This window comes from Dasypus novemcinctus, chromosome 1 (assembly GCF_030445035.2).
Source record: "Dasypus novemcinctus isolate mDasNov1 chromosome 1, mDasNov1.1.hap2, whole genome shotgun sequence".
NCBI lineage: Eukaryota > Metazoa > Chordata > Mammalia > Cingulata > Dasypodidae > Dasypus > Dasypus novemcinctus.
In genome coordinates, this window is record NC_080673.1 from 154,640,697 (window position 1) to 154,655,412 (window position 14,716).

The window sequence follows — 14,716 nt, forward strand, 5'->3', positions numbered from 1 at the left end:
GCAGTTACTGGGGAAGAGGGCAGATTGTGGGTTGGCAATATGGGCGGGACTGGCGGGAAGGACGGCGGGAGCTGGAAGGGGAGGAGGGGTGGAGAAAGGCGGCAACAATTGCTCCTTTTGTTTTTAAAAGGAAATAGAGGCAACAAGTTTTGGTGCGCACTGTGGGTGTGAATAACTCGGTGTGCGCAGCAACAAAAGACAAGGATTATGAGGAGGAGGAGGAAAAGGAGGTTATAAGGACGGGTACTGGAATAGGACGAGGGGTGGGGGGAGACCACGAGGACCGGCTGGCCGTGAGCGGACGACATAGCATCTGGCCAGGACGCATGTGCCCGCCATTAGGGTCGGCGCACGCCGGCGCCTGGCGCGCGCCGAGCCTTGCCAGCGAAACGGGCTCGTGATGTCCCCGGGGCCCCCCGCCCGAGGGGGAGGAACAGTTGGGGAGAAGTGAGGGGAGGAAGACAAGAAGCTATAGGCGTGCGGTCTGGAGTAGGTGGTGTGGGCGGAAGGGGCGAGGTGGACGGCTGGGGGGGGACTCAGCGGTGGCGAGGCGTTGGTAGTGGACTTGTACAAAGGAGCTGAACACTGCATTGGCTTGATCTTTGGCAAGGTGGACTATCCTTCTGATGGCCCAGGGGCCCACAGTGAGGGCTAAGAGGATAATGATAAGGGGGCCTAGGAATGGGAGCAGGTACGGGAGGAGAGAGATAGGTAATATCTTGATCGACCGCCTGCCGGAGGGCAAGGGCGGCGATCCCCGTGCCTGCTCCAGCGAGACCTAAAAGGGTGGCGACGGGAGGGGGCTGGGGTACAGAGTAGGGGGTAAGCGAGGCTTGGGGTTGTGGGAGCTGAGGGAGGCAGTGGCGAGGGGGGTGCCGGGCGAAGGAGCGGGCGAGGTGGAGCGGGGCAGAGAAGGGGGCTGTGCCTTTGGAGGATTGAAAATCTGATTTGGGCCCACTGGGGTGGAACGTGTGGGAATTGGCTCCTTTTTTATAGTGATAATGGCACCGTAATCGTAGCCTACTGCATACAGGCGGGCTCCCCACATGCGGCCTCGTAACCAGAGGTCGGAGTTGGGGTCTTTGACTGTGAGTGTGATGGTGTTCCATCGAGTAGCATTACGCTGGAGAGTGAGGTATGGGTCTTAGTTAGGGGCGCCGGACCATCCGTGGGCGATGGTTTCGCACCCCCAGGAAGGACAGTAATAGTGCGTTGGGTCATGGCATCCTCTGGCGGAGGATGGGCACATGTAGAAACCTGTGGCAGCGGGGTTGTGTCCCCCCCACTCATAAGACGGAAGGTTCGTGCGTCCAGTGAGGTTGGCGACATCAGTAGTGAAAGAGGGGGCGGAGGCGGTTACGTTCGAGGCGAGGAGCCTTTTTTGTTGCCAGAGGGAGAGGGTCCAATTGAAGGGCTGGTGACTCGGGTTGGCAGCGGCTGGGAGAGCGAGGGAAGCCAGGACGAAGAGAACGGCTGCGAGGCTGTGTAGAGGCATCATCTGACGGTGCGGTGCGGCATCTTGATGATGGCTGGTGCTGGATCCTGGTGAACGGGGCGACCTCTGGGCCGTATCCACTGTCAATGTTATCTCTCACCGAAGGCATAGGGTGCTGATCGCTCGGTGGAACTAGTGGGTCGGTGGCAGGCCGGATGCAGCGCCCAGGAATCCAGAGCGGCTGCGGCTCAGACTCTGGAAAGACGCAAGCAAAGCCCCTCCCCTGTGCTAGGAGGGGAGCTGGATCTTGCCAACGATTTGTGGCAGGGTCTTTCCAATGGACAAGGGGAACTTGCGAGGGCTGCCACATGGGTCCCCAGTGCTTATGGGCAGGGGAGAATCCATTGTCATCGAAGGTCAGGAGATTGTGGTGAATGAGGCAGGCAGTCACGACGTCGGCTGGGGCCTTGTGGGGAGAAGAGGCCCTTTCTTTTTGAATAAGTAGCTTGAGCTGTTGGTAAGTGCGCTCGACGATTCCTTGCCCCTGTGGATTGTATGGAATGCCAAAATGATGCGTGATGTGATACATCTGCACAAAGCTGGCGAAGGCGGCACTGCGATACGCTGGTCCGTTGTCTGTTTTGAGATCCCATGGAATTCCCATGAACAAAATAGCTTGGCGAAGCGCCTGGACGCAGTGTTTAGCACTTTCTCCCGCAAGAGGGACTGCATAGCACAGATGCGAAAAGGTGTCAATTGCTACATGAAGATATTTGAGGTGGCCAAAGGCGCTGACATGAGTGACATCTAATTGCCACCTTGAGTTGGGGCGGAGGCCGCGGGGGTTAACACCCTGAGGCTGCAAAGGCCCAAGTGGCAACAGTGGCGCGCAAGTCCGGCATGCGCGCACAAGGTGTTTGCAAGTTTCAATGGGAAGGTCTGGGAAGAGCTTCCGGATGGACCGCGCAGAGAAGTGGAATTGGGAATGCAGGAGCTTGGCTTGATTAACAAAGTCTCCAAGCCGCGGCCCGTCGGCAGGGTTTTCATGTAGGAGGACCGGGTTTACCTGGCGGCTTGACACAGAAGCATCAGCGAGGTCATTCCCTTGAGCCAGCGGTCCTGGTAGGCCAGAGTGGCTTCTGATATGAGCAATGAACCAGGGCTGCTGCCTCGCCTCAAGCAGTCGCTGTACGAAGGCGAGCGCCCAATCGATGTTTGAGTCACCTGGTAGGAAAGTAGCAAGCGGGAGGCTGCGACACACCTGAAGAGTGTATAGGCTGTCAGTAAAGATGTTGAGAGGCTGGTCTGGGTGGAGATTGAGGACTGCAGCGACAGCTAGAAGCTCGCCCACTTGAACAGAAGAGTCATTTGCGAACAGCAGTTGCCGTGGCTCAGGATTCTCAGGAGTGTATATGATGGCAGCAAACGCCGTTTTTGAGGCATCTGTGAAGGCAGTGATAGCAGAAGGGATCGGGTTCCGTGCGGGCAATGGACGGAACGGGTTGGAAAATGCCAATTGAGACATTCCCTGCAGCAATCGGTGATGAGGATAGTGGTTGTCAAAGGAGCCGCGAAAGAGCTCTACCAGGCTCTGCATTTGGGCATTGTTCATGATGAGGGAGGTAACTTCCTTGGCATCTAAAGGCCAAACAATAGTGTGTGGCGGGATGCCATACGTTTGTATGGAGAGAAGTACTAAGTCAGTGGCCAACGTGATCCAGGCTCTTGTGAAAGGGCAGATTTTTGGGAGTTTGCTCTTTGATGTATGCAGAAAAAGGAGAGGGCCATCTTGCCACAAGAGACCTGTGGGAGTGATTGGCGTTGGCAGAACTAAAGCCAAGATTGGAAGGGTGGGGGAGAACCGCTCCAGGCGACACTGTTGCAGGGCAGCGCTGACTTGTTGGACGGCTTCTCAAGCCTCTGGAGTGATGATGATGCTGCGAGTAGTCGCCGTTGGAGGGCTTTCCCTTGTCTGCAAAAGCTCGAAGAGAGGCTGCATTTGTGCTGTTGTGATGGGAAGTGCCGAGCGAAGCCAATTGATTTGCCCGCAGAGCTGTTGGAGCTCAGTTAATGTCATCCTCGGAGAGAGGTGGATTTTTGGGCTTGTGGGCTGGATAAACCGATGAAAATGAAAGCCTAGGAATTGAAAAGGAGGCTGGAGGTTTATTTTGTCAGACTGCACAGTAAGCCCGAGGCTGGAGAGGTTTGTTATTATTGCCGAGAGCAGATCATTGAGGAGTGCACTGGAGCTCGCTGCTAAAAGGAGGTCGTCCATGTAGTGGAGGATGTATGTGTGCTCCGGATTGAACTTGGAGCGCAGCGGCTCAACAGCATGGTTGACATACAGTTGGCACATAGTCGGGCTGTTGCGCATGCCTTGAGGCAATACTCGCCATTGAAATCGCTGAGCTGCACCTTGGTTGTTGATGCCGGAACTGTGAACGCGAATCGTGGACAGTCCCGGGGGTGAAGAGGAATAGAGAAAAAGCAGTCCTTGATGTCAGTGGTTGCCGCATGAAAATGCTGGGGGACTGCGGTGGGGTGCGGGCATCCTGGTTGAGGTGATCCCATTGGCTTAATATGTTTGTTGATCTCACAGAGGTCGTGGAGAAGGCGGTATTTGCTGGTGTTCTTTTAGCTAATGACAAAGACTGGTGAATTGTAGGGACTAGTGGACGGCTCTATATGCCCTGCTTGTAGCTGCTCTTTGACGAGGGCAGAGAGAGCCTGCAATTTGTGAGCTGGCAAGGGCCACTGCTCGACCCAGATGGGCTCCTCTGTGTCCCATTCCAGAGGGATAGGGTCAGGTTTTGAGATGGGAGCAGTGGCCCCTAGAAGGGGGGGGGCAGCGCAGCTGAGAAGGCTTCTGTGGTGATTCGGGCCTTTAGCTGGCTGAGGACATCTCTCCCCCATAAGATGGTTTGGACAGACGAAAGGACGAGTGGGCGAATTTGGCCTTCGTGGCCTTCTCGGTCGCTCCAATGCAGAGGCTGGGATGTTTTCCAGGAGGCAGCGGCTCCTGTGGCGCCGATGACTTGAGGGCCGGTTTCGAGGGGCCAGTGATTGAATGCGGCGATCTCGAAGGGAACACAGGAGACTTCAGCGCCAGAATCCAGAAGCCCATCAAGCCATTGCCCATTAATCTTAAGCTCTAATGAGGGTTTCTGGCGGCGTGTGATGGGCATTGTCCACATTATGGCTTGGGAATTTTTCTGGGGGCCTCTTGGGGGTGGGGCTGAGGCCTGCCCCGCTGGAAGTTTAAAGGCTGCTGGGAACCTTGGGCGGAACGGCAGTCGCGGGCCCAGTGATAACCTTTCCCACAACGCGGACACGGCGTAGAAGGGCCCCTTGGCCGTCGGCTGCTGGGAACCTTGGGCGGAACGGCAGTCGCGGGCCCAGTGATAACCTTTCCCACAACGCGGACACGGCGTAGAAGGGCCCCTTGGCCGTCGCATCGGCGGGTCTGAGCGAGGCGCTGGGCCTGGCTGGGAGCACTCGCGGACGAAGTGGCCGGGCTGGCCGCACCAAAAGCAGACGGAAGTGGGGCTGGATGAAACAGCCATGGCAGAGGCAAAGGCAGCGGTGAGTGTTTTGACTTGTGGGTCGACGTCACGGCAAGCAAGGACCCATTCGTGCAGAGCTTTGTCGCGTATGGGAAGGATTACGGCCCGGAACGGCGCAAGGCACCCGTCAATGACTAACTCTTTGGCTAACGCAAATTGGGCATTCTCGCTGGAAATTTTCTGCTGACAAGCTTCCAGGACACGGGTGACAAATGCTGGGAAGGTCTCATTGGAGTCCTGAAGCAGCTGCACGAGCTTGGTGGGCTGCTTGGTGGAAACTAGAGAGAATGACCGCTGGACGAGGACCTTTACCCGGTGCCAAAACCCTGGGTCAATTTCGAGATAAGAACGAGGGTTGCATAATTGTTGGTGCCCGTGTATGCATCGGAGGGATCGAGGACGCCGGCCTGGGCATTCTCCACGATTTGCCGGTCAACAGCCGCTTGATAATGGGCGCGCCATTCAATAAATTGACCTGGCGTCAGGATGGCACGGGCTAGTGCAATCCAGTCATATGGGAGAACGAGTTGGGTCCCTAACTCCTCAAGTAGTTGCTGTGCATAAGGGCTGCCAATCCCGTCTTCCTTTACAGCTTTGCGGAGGGTTCTGACCTCTTCCGCTGTAAAGGGTAGCCAAGTTTGGGGTCGCTGCGGCGTGGGCTGCGGATTCAGCGGATACAGCTGAGGGGTTTGAGGAGGCGTGGCACCGGGGACCGATGGAGCAGCCAAGGCAGGTGAAGGGCTATTGCCGTACGGCGGCGGCAAGGGATAAGCGGAACACGGGTGAGAAAATGGCGGCTTAGCGGCTTCCGGGCGACAACAAAATGGCGGCAGGACCCTTCTGGGCGCCGGCCAAGATGGCGGAGCAGCTACATCCGGCGGCGGACAAAATGGCATGGGGGGCGCTTCCGGTTTAGCGGAAGATGGCGACCCTGCAGTTTCCGGGCCCGAACCGGATGCTGACTGGGCAGGAAGAGGCGGGTAGAGGCAGGAGGAGGAGGATACTGGCGGAGAAGAAGCCGGATGCGCGCCATCTTGGGCAGAAGTGGGGGAAGAAGGCGGAAGTCCGCCATCTTGGGGAGTGGCAGGAGTGGTTTCTGTCTGCTGCGGGGAGCTCGGGCGGGGAGGTTCGCGCTCGAGAGCAGCAGCAAGTTGGTTAGACAGAGAGTCAGTGTCGGCGGACTCATCGGGATCACAGTCTAGAGGCCGTTTGGGAGAAGCTTCATAAACGGCTTCGGTCGGAGCGCCAAGGAGACAAGCGCGAATGGCCATGAGAACGGGTAAGAGGCATGTTGGGAAGGTGCGTTTCTCGTGCTCCATGGCGGAGGTGACTCGATCTATGAGTCGCGAGTATGTGTCCGGGCTCCAGAGTTGGCAGGTGGCGAGCCACAGATTAAAAGGGAGCAAGAGATCCCAGTACTTTTGGAGCTGCCGCAAGGAGACACGGACTCCATTGGCATCGAGCAGGGCAGCAAGGGCCCTGACTTGCGGCGCCTGACGCAATGACAAAGAGGCGCCCATGACGGGATAGGGACGGGACGACAGCGAAGGGTTCCTTGGGGCTCGTCCGGGCGAGGGGTCCCTACCTGGAGAGGAGGACGATCACAGCAGCAGCAGCAGCAGAGAGGGGCCGGGGGAGGAGCTGCCACGTTGGGCGCCAGTTGTAGCTGAGTGGGGAGGTCTCAGTCTCGCTCAGGCCCAAGAGTCGGGGGGGGGGTCAGCTCCTACCGAACCGCCGGCGGGGGGTGCTCCAGGGATAGAGCACCGGGGCTCTCCAGGCGTGGGGGACGCGCGGTTAGGAAAGAACCACGGAGACCGCCTGAGCGCAGGAACAGGTCTGCTTTATTACGGAAGTACACTTAGCTATATAGGGATGGGTAGAGGGAGGGGCGTGATGAAGGGAGGGTTGGCTAAGGGGTGGCTGTGGACAGGCTGAAGCTGATAGATAGACCTGAGGTAAGCAGTTACTGGGGAAGAGGGCAGATTGTGGGTTGGCAATATGGGCGGGACTGGCGGGAAGGACGGCGGGAGCTGGAAGGGGAGGAGGGGTGGAGAAAGGCGGCAACAGTAAGATACGGGGTATAGTTAGTAGTATTTTGATGAAGCTATTTCAGGGTTTGTAACAAAAGTTTCACAACAATGCAAGGTATTGTTCATGGAGCCCTATATGTTTTGTAAGTTCACATGCATGTTTTTGTAAGTTCATATGCATGTTTGTTTTGTAAATTCACAATTTTTATTATACATTTATTGTATATGTTCATATATGAATGATACACTTCAGTATAATTTTATTTAAAATAAAAGGATGTTTTTGACGTTTTATGTAGTTACTAACAATGTAGAAACTAATTATATATCATAATAATACAGTGGATCTTTTCATAGGGCAAATATGCCCTTTCATATTATATAGCAAAAGGAATCTATTGTACCCAATAAAATTGTGTTCTAGTAGCTAAAATGAATTAATATTTATCTCTTTGGAAAATGTGACTTTGAAAACAGAAGAAAATGTAGAAAATTGTTTAATTTATATTTTATAAGCTGTGGGGAATGTTCCTTGGTTAATTCTTTATTACTAACACTGGACTTGTAAAAAAAGAAAAAGGGTTTTAATAAAAGAAATAACAGTATGGAATATTCATTCATCTTTTGCTGAGTGTTGGAAAGTTAATCAAATACATTCATGTGAACTTGGAACACCAAGGCATAATGGAAAACATACAAATATAATTTTTTAAGGACCCAAGGAATCTCCAAAATTAGTTCGTCTTTTATTTTATAGAATAGTATAGTGCTGTGGTTAATAGGTGGATTTTGGAGTTCACAGGGGCCTGGGTTCAAAAATTCTTTAATTGTCTATATGATTTGGACAAATTATTTAATCTCTTCAGTAATCTGTCTATCCTAAGGATGTGATGAACATCAAATAACAACTAGACTGGAAATAATACTTCCCTCTGGGCAATTTGGACTCTATTGCCTTTTAGTTATAAAAATGATGAAAAATTTCAGCAAGGTCATCTTGAAGAAGTGAAATATTTAATGAAGAAACTTGAATAAAGGTAGAAAATGTGTGATATTGTGTAGCAAAGAGACAATGGTTAATGGTGACCTGCAAGGTGAATAGGCAATATTGTTTAAAACAATAAGTGTGCAAAATCCTGAGAGAAAGCTTCGCCTGGTTCATGAGTTAGTGTGGGTTTACGTCAGTCTTCAATCTACTCCACTTCATCCTATGTGGGGCACACCTAGTGAATTTGGGGGGTGTCATGAAGAGGATATATTAAGGATTAGGAAAAAAACCAACATGGAAAGTTGAAAATAATTGGAATTCTACATAATTAAGTCTCTTTTTGATGGTTTGTGTAATATAAACAGCATGTCATGACATAGTAGATAGATCACTGGGCTTAGGAGCCACTTACCTTGGTATGAGTCCTGGTTTAACCATTTGTGAGTTGTGTACTTAAGCCAGTCAGTTGGCATCTCTGAGGCTCTTTCAATCAGGGCATTGATAAGGGCTTAGCTCACAAGGCAAGGAGCAAATGAGATACTATGTAAGAAGTTTTATAAGTATAAGAGCATTTAAAAGAAATGTTTAAAAAATAGGACAAGGTGGTGGTATTTAAAAGTATATTTTAATATATTTTTTTTATCTTTCCAAAATCTTCCTTAATTTAGCCTTGACAAAAAGAAGCTTCTTTTTAGGATGGGCTTGATTATTAAAAGGACTAGGACCAACTGTTCCTGAACTTAAGAAAAAAGACTAAGTAAGATGAAGTAGGTGTAACAGTTTGATATTATTGATGAATTACAAAAAGAAATATTGCATTATGTTTGTAAACTGGTCTTTTCCTCTGGGCATATGAGATTATATTGGATTCAGAGGTTTACTTGATTAGGTAGGGCGTTGAGTACCGGCCTCTTGGTGGGTGGAGACTCACAGATAAAAGGCATGGTAAAGGACAGAACTGAGGGTTTTTGATGTTGGAGTTTTGATGTTGGGGTTTGATACTGACACCTTAAGCTGGAGCCCCAGGACATAAGCACAAAGAGGAGAGAGAAGCAAGACCCTGGAAGGGAGGAACCCAGAAAGCCTGAACCCTTGCAGATGTCGGCAGCCATCTTGTTCCAACATATGAAAATAGGCTTTGGTGAGGGAAGTAACTTATGTTTTATGGCCTGGTAGCTGTAAGTTCCTACCTCAAATAAATACCCTTTAAAAAACCAATCAATTTCTGATATTTTGTATCAGCACCCCTTTGGCAGACTAATACAGTATGTTACAGTACAACATACTGGGTTTAGATTAGGTATAAATAGGATCTAATAGCAATTCAATTTATTTGAAGTGGTAGTGCTTTTCTCAGGCATATTATAAAAACTTCTTTAAGTGTCTTCAAAAACAAAATGGATTTTCGCCTGTGTTGGGTTAGGTACAGTCCTGCTGAAGATGTAAAGTAATTAATTTAATATTACCTCTCCCGTTCACTTCTGACTCAAGAGCTTTACATCCATTTGGTAGTCACTCTGGAAATAATCCCTTAATCTGAAATCCTTGTAAAAGTAACAGTTTAATTTTAAAATATTCTGTTGTCTGCAGTCTATAGATTTTCAGTGTAATTATACTGACTCAGCAAGGAGCTAGCACAATAGTCTTTGCCTGAAAATCTTTGTAAAAGAACCTATAATATCCAGTGGCTGTCTCTAAGTAATCTATAGTAAAGTTCTCTCTATATATAAATTATATATAATATATAAATTATATAGGCATAATTGCTTGAGTTTGAATTTTTAATGTGTATTATTATGAATTCTTCCTTACCTATTGCTGATACAGAAGTACATATGTGAATCACTGGGTAGCAATAATAGCATGTGACTTGCTGAAAAAATAGGTGTAGGAGACCATTGAAATAACAGTAAACATTGCTTTAATCTTTTTTAGTGCCAATTATTCAGAGAACCAGAATTAGTTAATGAATGTTAGTTTAGTATACTTAGCTACTAAAGTTTACTAAGTTCTAAAATGATGCTGTGTGATGTGGGACCTAGTACTTCATGCTTAGGAAACTGTTTAGGACAGGAAATAGACATTAAAAACCTGTAGCTAATATCTAGACAATCAGAATTGCTTGTATTAACAAAATCACTTTCAAAGAAACATGACCTCACTATGCATCAATATTAGAAATTAAGGAAAGTATGTTAGTCCTTTTAAAATGTTTTAATAGACAAAGAGGCAAAAGAGTAATAGTCCCAATGACTTTAATCAAGATCGTATGAATTAAAATACTCAATGTAATTAAATTTATGAGTTCATCTAATAAGATGAATTCAAACCCTTGTACATATTGAATTAAAGGCCATGGCTAAGACAGTATCATTTATAACAATAGTAGTAGAAACAACCACTGCAACAGCCACACAATTGCTCACATTTATTCTGAATCAGGAAAGTGGTTTGTGTGTATTATCTTACTTAATAGTCACAGTAACTGTATTAGTCAGCCAAAAGGGTGCTGATGCAAAATACCAGAAATTGGTTGGTTTTTATGAAGGGTATTTATTTGGGGTAGGAGCTTACAGATACCAGGCCATAAAGCAAAAGTCACTTCCCTCATCAAAGTTGATTTTCATGTGTTGGTGCAAGATGGCTGCCAATGTCTGCAAGGGTTCAGGCTTCCTGGGTTCCTCCCTTCCAGGGTTTTGCTTCTCTCTGGAGTCAAGGGATCCTCTCTTCCTAGGCTTTGCTTCTTCCTGGGCTCAGGGTTCCTCTCTTCCTGGGGCTTGTTTCTCTTTCCTGTATGCTTACTTCCTGGGGCTCCAGCTTAAGGCTTCAGCATCAGACTCCAACATCAAAACTCCAACATCAAAAACCCTCAACTAGGGAAGCAGATATGGCTCAACTGATAGGGTGTCTGCCTACCATATAGGAGGTCCAGGATTCAAACCTAGGGCCTCCTGGCTTGTGTGGTGAGGTGACCAATGCACGGCACTGCCGCACACAAGGAGTGCCATGCCACGCAGGGGTATCGCCCGTGTACGGAAGCCCTACATGCAAGGAGTACACCCTGTAAGGAGAGCTGCCCGGTGTGAAAAAAGCGCAGCTCACCCAGGAGTGGTGTGGCACACATGGAGAGCTGACACATCAAGATGATGCAACAAAAAGAGACACAGATTCCCAGGGCTGCCAAGAATGCAAGCAGACACAGAAGAACACATAGCGAATGGACACAAGAGAGCAGACACTGCTGGGGGCGGAAATAAATAAAATAGATCTTTAAAAAAAAGAAAAGAAAAACCTTCAATTCTGTCCTTTGCCATGCCTTTTATTGGTGAGTCCCCACCAACAAGGGGCGGGGACTCAGTGCCCTAATGACATGGCCCAGTCAAAGCCCTAATCATGACTTAATCACACCCAGGTACAGACCAGATTGCAAATATAATCCAATATCTATTTTTGGAATTCATAACCATATCAAATTGCTACAGCAACCTATAAGGTAGTTGCTATTATTTCCTCCATTTCACACTTGAGAAAATTGAGGAAAAGAGATTAGTTACATGCATAAGGCCACTACAACTAGCAGGTACCAGTAATTAATTCATTTAATAAATGTTTATTGAATGTGTCTACTACTGGCCTGGCACTGTACTAGGTAGTGGGGCATTCACAATGAGTAAAACAAAAGTCCCTGCCTTCACAGAAGGATCTTACCTTCTGGGAAGGAGATAGACAACAAAAACCTAAACTTAAAAGTGTAAGAAGGCAGATGTGATGGGATTATGTAGAACAGTAAAATCCAGTAAGAGGAGAAGGGAGGGTTGTGATAAGGTGCTGGGGTGAGCTGTTATCACTCTGTCATCTAGGATAGTAAGGGGAGATCTGTCTGATAAGGTGACATTTCAGCAGAACCTGAAGGGAGGGAGGATATTTGTAGGAAGAGTATTCTGGGCAGAGGGAAGAGCTTCCTATGACTGCTCTTGGCATGCAAGAGGAAGATCAAGGAGGCCTTATAACTAGAGTGGAATGGATGAAGGGAAGAGTGGTTGGAATGTGAGCTCAGATTTTTATCTGACCCAGGAGCCCACATTTTAACTACTACAGTAATCTGAGGGGCAACCACAGCATTAAGGAACCTGCTGTAATCTTGGAGACATGCATATTCTTGTGGAAAGAGGAAGGTGGTGAAGTTCTACTTTGGAAGTCCTATGTGTAGATTTGAGTGTCTATAAATATTCCCTTTAGTTGGACAGCGGTTCTCTGGAGAATTAAAGTAGGGAATAAGTATGGGCTATAGGTTTGGGAAAATGGGAGTTATACTCAGAATTTTTCAGTGATACTCTGTTGCCTCCAGAGCTTTAGAGAAGTTCAGTAATTTTCCCAAAGTCCCATAGCAAATGTGTGGAAGAACTAGGATTCAGACCCAGTGTTGAATGATGATAAAGACTGGGTTCACAACTGCTGCTGTACTTAGAGTGTGAAATCAATCTCATACTTCCAGATGTCCTAGTGACCTCCAGAACCAAGTAGATGAGTCTTGGCAAGGAAAGCAGAGGCTGTCTTCTCTCTTGACCTTCTTTTTCTCTTTCCCTTTCACATTGTCATAGAGCAAAAGAGCCCCAGGGAGAGTGTCATGTGCCTAGGGCTTTGCACATTCTGAAATGTTCTTCTCTAACCAGACTTCAGGCTTCTCCTGTGTGCTTCCAGAGAAATCTATGTAAGCATTGATCATGGTTCTTTTTTTTTTTTTTTTTAGAAAATATTTCTGAAGATATTTTTCTTTCTTTTTTTAAAATTTATTTCTCTTCTCTTCCCTCCCCCATTGTCTGTTCTCTGTGTCCATTTGCTGCGTGTTCTTGTTTTTGTCCGCTTCTGTTGTCAGCGGCATGGGAATTTGTTTCTTTTTGTTGCGTCATCTTGCTGCATCAGCTCTCCGTGTGTGCAGCGCCATTCCTGGGCAGGCTGCACTTTCTTTCATGCTGGGTATCTCTCCTTACGGGGTGCACTCCTTGCACGTGGGGTACCCCTGCGTGGCAGGGCACTCCTTGCACGCATCAGCATTGCACGTGGGCCAGCTCCACATGGGTCAAGGAGGTCCGGGGTTTGAACCACAGACCCAACGGACGCCCTATCCACTGGGCCAAATCCACTTCCCGATCATGGTTCTTATCACACTTTATTTTGTTTGTAATTTCTTTACTTTTGTGCCTGCCTCTTCTTCTAGACTATAAGTCGTAGAAAGCCTGAGAGTTGTTTTTGTCTACATCCCAACCATAGAGCATAAGGCTTGACAAGTAAAATACCTGCTCATTTAAATTAACCTTAGAATATTAGAAGCAGAATTATAATGGTGCCAGCTTTGATCAGATTAAAACAAGTGGAAAATGCTGAAAAGTGATGTTAATTCACTGTGAAAAAAATAGATGATAGTAAAAATTACTACTTACAAAAGATTATGTGCCAGATATTAAATTCAGTGCTAAAACCATCATCCATTATGCCAAACTAAATTCAAACTTGAAGATTTATCTTATTACAGATAGCATTTACAAGTAAATAATATCTTGCTAGGTATAACTTTTAAAACTAAATTTAAAAATCTATGAATTTTCCAACTATTGGTAATGGAAGTAGAATAACTGGAAATATTGGAAGGGCTTTAAGTGGAGGAAGAAATCCTTAGGAAGGGAGAGAAGTCATCTTTGTTTCTTTATATTCAGTTTTTAAAACGTTACTATAACTGTGTATACTTGGCTACATGGAACGCTCTTCCAGAAAGAACAGTGTATTCATTCATAATTTGGATATGGCACGTTGGGTGAGATAGAGGGCTGTGGGGGAAGTGAGCCAGACAGACTGTGCATAATGCAGTGCTTTGAGCCGTTATCAAACCTTAATTGTAAAGACTTCAGTAATTGCCATCCTTCCAATCTAAGGCCCAAAGGCGTCTACTTAAGCCCTTGGTTACTTAGCATAAATACTGATTTTTGTTCATTAGGAAACCTACAAATACAGAAGTCTACTGAACAATTTTTAAATAGAAATTCTTGCTGATAAAAGATTTTAAGGCATGTGTTTCAGCTTGACTTTTATAACATGTATATGTTACTCTAGCAATGGATTGGTTGAATGGTACTCTGAAATAATTTTTAATGCAAAATCTTAAAACAAATACATAAATAGTCCTAGTTTTCCTACTGTTCTTATAGCACAATGAAGTCCCCTCCCTTTGGTTTCATTTTTTTCTCTCTTTAATTTCTCAATATTTTATGCCAATTAAAATAGATTAAATGGTCTTTATTTAAACTAAATTATTTGAGTCGATCAGTGGGAAAGAATATACTAGTGCTCAAAAACCATACTTAACAGCATGTTTTGCATTTCAAACCCTTTTCATTATGCAGTAGAAATTCATTCCAATGCTCTTTTTGTGGTTTCACTGCAGTGACACGGAGGCCAAAGCCCTCTGGGAAGCCTTACTGAACACCAAGCACAAAGAGGCAGTGATGGAAGTTCGGAGACATCTAGTGGAAGCTGCAAGCAGAGAAAACCTGCCAATCAAGATGAGTATGGGTAAGCTTGCCCCCTTCAGCTTGGGCGGACTGTGATCATTGGCTCTGAGAGGTTTATTTTAGCCTCTGAACTGTGGGCCAAGCCGGCCCACATGGAATGTAGGTAGAAGTACTGAAGAAATTTGTAAACTGCT

At 47.3% G+C, this 14,716-nt stretch overlaps 1 protein-coding gene across 2 annotated transcripts in view; it reads left to right on the forward strand.

The window, feature by feature from the left end:
- The window catches only part of SCFD2 (sec1 family domain containing 2), a 502,615-nt gene that overhangs the window by 67,622 nt on the left and 420,277 nt on the right, over positions 1-14,716 (forward strand). For both annotated transcript variants that reach the window (XM_004460622.3, XM_023589439.3), the window contains exon 3: positions 14,456-14,583. In XM_004460622.3, coding sequence (XP_004460679.1) covers positions 14,456-14,583 — 128 coding nt within the window. The remainder of the gene's footprint in view (positions 1-14,455; positions 14,584-14,716) is intronic.